The 7,950-nt window shown below is 43.7% G+C and overlaps 1 protein-coding gene across 15 annotated transcripts in view; it reads left to right on the forward strand.

Moving 5' to 3' along the window:
* Window positions 1-4,326, forward strand: part of RBFOX2 (RNA binding fox-1 homolog 2) — a 287,040-nt gene extending 282,714 nt beyond the window's left edge. For all 15 annotated transcript variants that reach the window (XM_075068567.1, XM_075068580.1, XM_075068545.1 and 12 more), the window contains one exon: window positions 322-4,326. In XM_075068567.1, coding sequence (XP_074924668.1) covers window positions 322-376 — 55 coding nt within the window. In that variant the 3' untranslated portion in view covers window positions 377-4,326. The remainder of the gene's footprint in view (window positions 1-321) is intronic.
* The last annotated feature ends 3,624 nt before the right edge of the window (window positions 4,327-7,950 follow it).

Genomic DNA, 7,950 nt, shown 5'->3' on the forward strand with positions numbered 1-7,950 from the left:
GTTAAGAACTTTGAAATGCAAGCAGGTTCATCCAAAAAGGAAACATAGAATTGCACTCAGAGATCCTTGAAGCTGTTTGGATTGGGAGATTTGCTCAACTCTACTTTCAACTAACTGGTTGTCTGTGAGGCTGTCCCACCTGCGCCTGGTGTGTTTTTTCTGACTTTCCCATCTCATCTGCCAGTGGGAGGCTCCAAAGGTGGTAGATCTACACCCGGACGCACTCTCTCCGATCCCTTTCACGGAGTTTTTGTCATTGCTTTGACTGTTTCTCTCCCCTAGCTCCTAATCCCCTTTTCTTTTCTCCTTTAACTTCTGCAGGCGAGTTTATACCGAGGTGGCTACAGCCGATTTGCCCCCTACTGAAGTGACGTGAGCCCCTGCAAGTGGAACAGCCCCCCAGTTCATGAGGCCTGGCTATTGCAATATTTACTAGTAGAGGAACTCTATAGCAAGATGAGGAGGAAAAACAAAAAAACAAAAGAGAAAATACTTTTTTATACCTCACTATGTTCTTTGAATATGTATTTTTCCTTTAAATTTCTGCCTTTAATTCTTTTGTTCCAAAGATTGTGCTTTTTTTTTCATTTTTTTTTTTTTTAACTGTGGTAAAAAAAAATGCATTTCCGTGTCTTTATGTTGGTGCATTGCTTATCCTAACAATCACGGAAGAGGCAATTAATGATAAGGAAAGATGTTAGGAACCAATATCATGCAATTAATTGTGGACAAAGTTACTTACCTGGGTCTGATGTTTGGCACCTGTGAGACAGGAGGATGTGAGGAAGAGCCTCTTCCTGCTGTGTTTCTGCCTTTTGGATGGACGCGTTGATTGGCTGTGGCTGGAACCCACATGCTGGTGAGAAATAGTTCTTTGTATTTGAAAAGAAGGGAGATGCAGAGACTTCTAGCATTATATCATCACCTGGCATGCACACACTTGGACCGGTTTCAGCAGTGTCGGGACTGTATAGTTGCCCAAACTTTGCCCAAAGACTTCGGCAATTAACTGCAGTAGGGGACAAGACTTTGAAATGAATTCTTTATATCTCTCCCTCCACACACACCTAATCCTAGTTGATTGTTGTCCACTACTGGACTGTAATTGTCTTTCCTTCCTCTGCTTTCTAAGGTCTTTCTCCTTTACTGCCCCTTTTTCTTTTCTTTTCTTGAGGATTGGGTGGTGTGATGCTGCAAACGTGGGCAGTAACGGCAGAGCTTGAAGCAATGATTGAGAGTGCTTGTTTCTCGGACATGAAGGAGTGATTAGATTTATCGAGTGTTTGCAGCTTTATGAGGAAGAAAGCTGGCTGAAGAGCCCTGCATTAGTGCCACAATGAGCTGCTCTGAGGTTCAGCATTCAAGGTCCCTCTCTCTGTTCACCATGAGCCACGTAGGCATTGCTGCAAATAAATCATTAAAGTAGTGTGAAGACAAAAAATGAGTCATGGATCAGCTGCAAAGGGACAGGGGAGTGTGTGTGAGGGGAAGAGAGAGTTTTATTTCAGAATGCTGTTCCTGAAGTGATTTTGGATAGCTCAGATGTCTGGAGGCAGGCAGAAGCCGTTTGTACAAGCTCTGAAGTCATAGGAACCTCCCATCTCCTAGATCTATTTGAGGCCCTTAAATATTTAATCTAGAGCCCCAGTGGCCATTCACCCAGCGTCTCAGTATCCTACAAAGAGCACCTGGACTGCTCAGTCCACATTTACACTACAGACTGTAAGTTTCTAAAGCAGAGAGACTATTTAGAAGGGCTCCGTGGCTCCCAAGGCCATCTTTCTTCTGCTCTTGTAACTAGAGTGATTCTTCTGTTTTTAAAAAGCAGGCATTTTATAGGTTGCTGCAAGGAGTAGCACTGTGGCAGGGAGTCGTTGCTGTCAACAGCCGAGCTTGATTTTAGAACTCAGAGGAATAGTCTCCCCTCTAGTTGTTAGTTATTGCTATGCTCCGAGCAACTCTTGCAATCAAAGGCAGATTCTCTGATGCTTTATCTAACCCTAGACACTAGAGAAACAGAGAAAGAAGCACAATTCCATTTGGCTCCCTTATCTAGCTGAATTGGTACAGGGGTGACTTTTCACTCCCAGAAAGGGCAGTGTGGGGTGTGGATTTGTAGCTAGAGCCTTTCGACTCCTGCCACCATACACTTGCTTCTCTATCAACAGTTGATATCAGAATAGGAAACCAGATGCGTTGAACTTTAAGCATTGTAAGTGAGCAGGGCTGTCTGGGAGGTGCACTGACCCAGCCATGCACAACACACATCTTTGCTCCTCCCCTCAGCACACGTCCTCCCTATGTCGGCAGGGAGGAGGTGCCTGAAGTAAGAAGGATCGGGGAGACATGAGTTAAGCTAGAGACCCTAAAGCTATTGATTCTGTGGAAGAATAGCTAGAACAAGGGGACACCAAACTGCCAGCCTGTTGGCCACTTTTTTTGTTTTTGTTTGTTTTTTGTTTTGTTTTTTCAAGCCAAAGTTTGGTTTGTTGCAGTTATGACAATTTTTGTTGTTTGTATATAAATATTTTAGTTAGATTGAAAACGGAGTGGGGGGAGTGGGGTGTTGGGGCTTTCACAAAATCAAGGAAATGAGGGGACGGTGGGATTTTTGGCTTTTACTGGTTGAGTGGGTAAAAAAAAATTTCCAGTAGAACTTCTAGTGTCATATTGAAGGGAAGCCAATTTCCATCATGTGGCAGATGGGAGTGGGAGACTCCTTTCTGGAGCTGAGATGCACCAAAAGCCGTAAACGGAGTTCATCATAGCCTAGAGTGGTGGGGGGAGTGAAAACAGGATCTCTCTTCTCTTACTCTCAGGAAGGAGAAATTGCTGATGCTGTGGGGCTACAGAATGGGAGAGGGCAAGGGGACACAGCTTGCTTAGCGCTGCAGTGACAGCGGCTTGAGCTTCGGCCCCTTTCATGTGTCTCAGTTCAGCTGGTTCTGACTGTAGCTTTTGAAAGGTCAAGCTCCACTTTCTCAAGAGCCCTCCTGCACCATGGCAATGCAGCATGTGGTTGGTTGCCCCCTTTCATCTCCATCTGTAGGGAGGGCTGAACACACTTCTGCTTTTAAGCAGGGTCTGTGCTTGGCAAATATAACCCAGCTTAGAGCTGAGAATCTGGGTTCTTGTCACAGAAGTGCCTGGGTTTCGCAGAGGGTGGGTCACCTAATGCTTTAGCACCTACTGTCACCAACTTCTGATCCACAAAGGCCAGGCCCCTAATGCATCAGTGGGGGCTGCCCTGGTCTATTAATCTCTGTTCAAGTCCCCTCAGTGTATTAGCACTTGGGTTTCCCTAATTCCTACTCTGTGGTGACTGGGCTGGGGGAAACTAAGCCCTTTGCCCTGCTGACTACAGGAGTTGGTTCTGTAATTTTAGACATTTACCATCCATACAGTCCAGGTGATACTTTCCAAAACCAAGACCTCCCAGACAGCTTTTACCACAGCTGGATTTTTGTAGCAGGGTTGCGCCTATGAATTTTGGGCCATGGCAAGCAAGAGCTCTTCATCCCTTCCTCCGTCCTACTTGGCAAACACAATGACTCTGATTCCACAGATGACATTTAATGAATTGGCTCATGACACGAAGGACCTATTTCCATTCAGATTAGCCAAGCCTTGAGTGTATCAATCTTTGAAGTATCCATTGTCCCAAAAATTGAGGAAGACCTGTATCTCCCTATGCAGAATTAATTATACTCAGGCTTTTTATAGGGATAGAAATGGGGCAGGCTTTTATCACTCAGAACATCGAGTACTTTTGCCCTGTAATGATCAGTGTTCAAGAGTTTCTCTCACACAGACCTTGGCTCAGCTTCTTAACCACTTCAGTCTGGTCTGCCTCCCCCGGTGTTTGTCCCAGTATAACCAGGTTGGTTAGGGGAGTGATTTTAGTGCTATTGTTATACTGGTGCAATCCTAATGCGAGTGCATTTATATTGGTATAAAGGTGCATTATACCAGCATAGCTTATTCCCCTTCCCTCATGGGAATGAGCTATTATCAGTATAAGGCACCTATATATATATAGAATTGCATCCACACTAGGGGTGTTATGTGACTTTAACTACACTGGCATAGGTAAAGCAGTACAACTTTTGTATGTAGACATGCCTTTAGTGTACCAATTACCAACTTCTTATAACCAGCCATTTGTAGGGCAGGCAGGCAGGCATGGAGGTCCTGTCTACAGTAAAGTTCAATCATGTTAGCCAAAACCATGCTTTTAAATTATATTCTTGTTTAGATAGCCCACTGCCATGGGTAGTATGGTCCAGTGGGATGGAGCACTAGGCTGGGAGTGGAAGACTTGAGGTCTGGTCTGGTCTAGTCTAATCTAGTCTAGCTTCTATCGTTGATCCTGCAATGTGACCTTGAGCAGGTCAGTTCACCTTCCTGTGCTTCAGTTTTCCCCATCCACAAAGCAGGGATAGTGATACTTTATCTTCCTTTTGTGAAGCCCTTTGAAACCATGGATGAAGAGTTCTATATGAGATCTAAGTAATGTCTGAAACCCCAATATAGGTAGGGCCTAACTGGTATAAAATGTTTATAAAACTGTTTCATAGCCTAGCAGCTTTCTGGTGAGAATCATTCTTAAATGAGGTCCTGGCTATTGTGGTTTTTTGAGCTCTGCTATGTAGGCATCTAAGGGGCTTTGCAAATCTTCATATATCGCCCTTGTACCCCAGTCCCCAAGGAGAAGACAAGTAGAGAATAGGTGTGGGGAGCACTTAGGAATTCAAGAAGGGAAAAAAATACTGGCTCTGGGGAACTCTTCTTTTGCTGAGTCCAGCTCCAAAGGGAAACCACACGAGCAGCTTGGAAAATAATTTGCTGCTTATGCCCCTTTAATATGGCCACATGTGAGGAGTCCATGCCTTGGCGGAGGGGGAAGTGGTTTTTAAAGAGTGTGTTACTTGTTTGCACTGTTTTAAAATAGGACAAAAAAAACAAACTAGTGAACAAGGTGAACATCCAATGTAAACTTCGGTGTGTTTTTATTTTGTCATGCTCTTGAAAATGTCAAACATTTTGTAGTATACACCAGTGAGACTTGATTCTTTGTTGCATAAAACACTATTTTTTGGTGATGTTACTGTCTGAAAAGCTCCTCCCTCCTTGTCCCCACCCTACTGATCCCCCCCCCCAACTTACTTTATTCTATAATGAAATCACCAGTTGACAAGGCATGCAGGAATGTGATAGCCAGAGTGTGAAATGGGGCCCTTTCCAAGTAGGCTTTGGGTGTCCTCCAGGGTGGAGTCCTTCCTGTAGCTTGCAGTATGCAATATAACACCCCTCCCCAGAACACATACAGGTTACAAAGCAAATTGAACTAAGACGTCCAATGCCAGAATCGGTTTCCACCACTAACAGTCGAGGGGGACATTCCAGAAGTGTTGTAACCACCTGCAGTTGTTGTCCTACCCATGTTTCTGGCAGCAACTGGTGAAAGCTTACACAGAAAGATGACACATAAGGTCAGTGCCAGTGCAGCCAGTCGGCAAAGACTGGTAGCAGAGTAAGAATACGTCAGCCAGAACCTTGCCTCTAAGGAGATTGCTGATGTGTAAAGCCGTCCACCTGAGTATTCACTTGGCTGGCAATCTGCAAAGTGCCAGTGATCTAAGGATTGATTGATCAATAAATCTCTCTTTTGCCAGATTTTTGGGGGTGGGTGGGAGGGGGTCAGTTTGTTGCTTCCCTGAGGAGTGATCTCGTTAAGGGAATCTGGCCTCCCACACAAATAGTCTCAGCTTCGGTCACTTTCTTCTATTTTTCTCTTGACAGTATTTTTTGTGTGCGCGCGTGTTGTAGTTTTGGCAGCTGGGTTTGGCTGCGTTCTCAAGTGACGAAGTAATCCTCTTTTACCCCAGGGGGTATGATTTGTTTTTCTTTTTATGTTATCAATTCTGCTTGTAAATAGCTGGAGAAAAAAAAAAAAAAAAAACCTGGGGCCGATAGCAAACGAGAACCAGGGCTGTAGAGCGATATCGAGCTGGTGGAGAGTTTACTGACCTCACAGGCTGATCTGCCTGAGACTTGGAGCTTTTCAATGCAAGGCTAAAATTTCACGGAACCTCCAGTGGCAACGACTGACTTCGCCCCTTCATGCAGTCTCCCCACCACCTTTCCATTGCCAGGTACCCTCGGGGCATAGGATGCATCAAAACTGGATGCTTTCCTCTCCCCTGGATCATTTCCTAGGACGCCCAAGCTGCTTGTTCAGGGTCCCATTTCTTTGCTGACTCTGGAGAAGCAGTACCTGCATCCCAGGGCTTTGTGACCGTCTCTAACTTCCTGCCCCCCCTCATTAAGTATCATATTGTATAGTAGCTTTCAGACCATACAGTATTCATTGGGTTACTCCTATTATTATCAAGTAGCTGGAATTGTGAAGGTCGGAGTAGTTAGATCTTTAGCTTTTATTCCTTTTTTTTGTATTACTATCCATGTGTATAAATTATTGATCATGTTGCTGGCTTTTATAAACTCTAAGCAAGGGAGGAGCCCTTCCTCACCCTTTGCAAATGGTAATGAAGCACTGTTTTTAAATAAAAGAGAGAAACACCAGTCGGATGTGTCCTGAGTCTGTGTTTATTGGTTCTCTGTGGTGAACATTGTTGGTTTTCTTACCCATTCCCCTTTGCAGAAGAATTTTGCTGTTTTCACTTTGGAGGGCAGAGAGGCTTTTTTAAAAAAATGATAAATGTAAAGCTCAGGAAAGTCAAGCCGAGAATACTGCCAGAATTCAGGAGAAGCTCTCTCAGCTCTGCTAGTGTACCTCAGCCCTGACCTACCGTGTTCATACATTGGGCCCCTAAAGCTGTCCATATCTCCCAGTCCTGTTCTGCAACACTCCCTGCTATCTATATCCTGTATTTTCTTAAGAGCAGAAAAACCCACTCACTGGGGACATGATTTGAGACTTTATTTCACCTGTAAGTAATCCACATCTGAACCCAGTTTTAGAGGGTGAAAGGCTAATAATTCAGCCCATAGCATCTTTAGGGCCATTTGCCTTAAACCTGTGTACCCAGCCACCCTGGCATTTGTGTTAGCATGGCCTCAGCACATGACTCAGAGTCAGCAGTTCTAGGTTCTAATCTTGGCTCTGCATAGATTTCCTGTGGGAGATTGGACAAGTAATTTTAAACTCTCTGATCCTCTTTGCCCATAAAATGAGGATACCTATTATCGCACACAAGTGTTGAGGTTTAAATTCATTCATATTTTATAAAGTGCTTTGAAATAAATGAAAGACATCATGCAAGTGTATTATTATTAGCCCTCGAAATAGATGCGTTTTCCAGGCTAATGATCCTAAGAATGAGGGAGAAATAATAAATCATAGTGCTGGCAGAATTGCGTGTAATTGTAGAAGCTGACAAAGGAGCAAAAGAATACAAGGAGAAATCTGTGGCCAGCAGCGTTAAGGAAAATGAGGAGGAGTATTCTGAAGTACATCAGGAACAAAAGGAATGCTACCAAAGGTATTTGTCCATTTCCAAATGGAAATAGAATTGTCAATAGTAATGTAGGAAGGCAGAAAAGTCCAATAAATATTTCTGTTCTGTGTTTGGACAAGAGCCAGATGATATATTCATATCATTTAATGATCAACTATTTTCCATTCCACCAGTAATTAAGGAGAACGTTAAATAGCAGCTACAAAAGTTAGACTTCTTTAAATCAGGAGATCCAGATAACCTGTATCCAACTGTTTTAAAATAGCTGGGCAAGGAGCACTCTGGGCCATTAATGTTGATTTTTAATAGGTGTTGGAACACCGGGGAAGTTCCAGAGGACTGGAAGTTAAGCCAGCAATGTGCCAATATTTAAAAAAAGATGACCCAAGTAAGTGACAGCCTGACTTTGATTCCAGGTAAGATAATGGAATAGCTGGTACTGGATTTGATTAATGAAGACATAAGAGGG

The sequence above is a fragment of the Chelonoidis abingdonii genome, chromosome 1 (genome assembly GCF_003597395.2).
Source record: "Chelonoidis abingdonii isolate Lonesome George chromosome 1, CheloAbing_2.0, whole genome shotgun sequence".
In the NCBI taxonomy this organism is placed as follows: domain Eukaryota; kingdom Metazoa; phylum Chordata; order Testudines; family Testudinidae; genus Chelonoidis; species Chelonoidis abingdonii.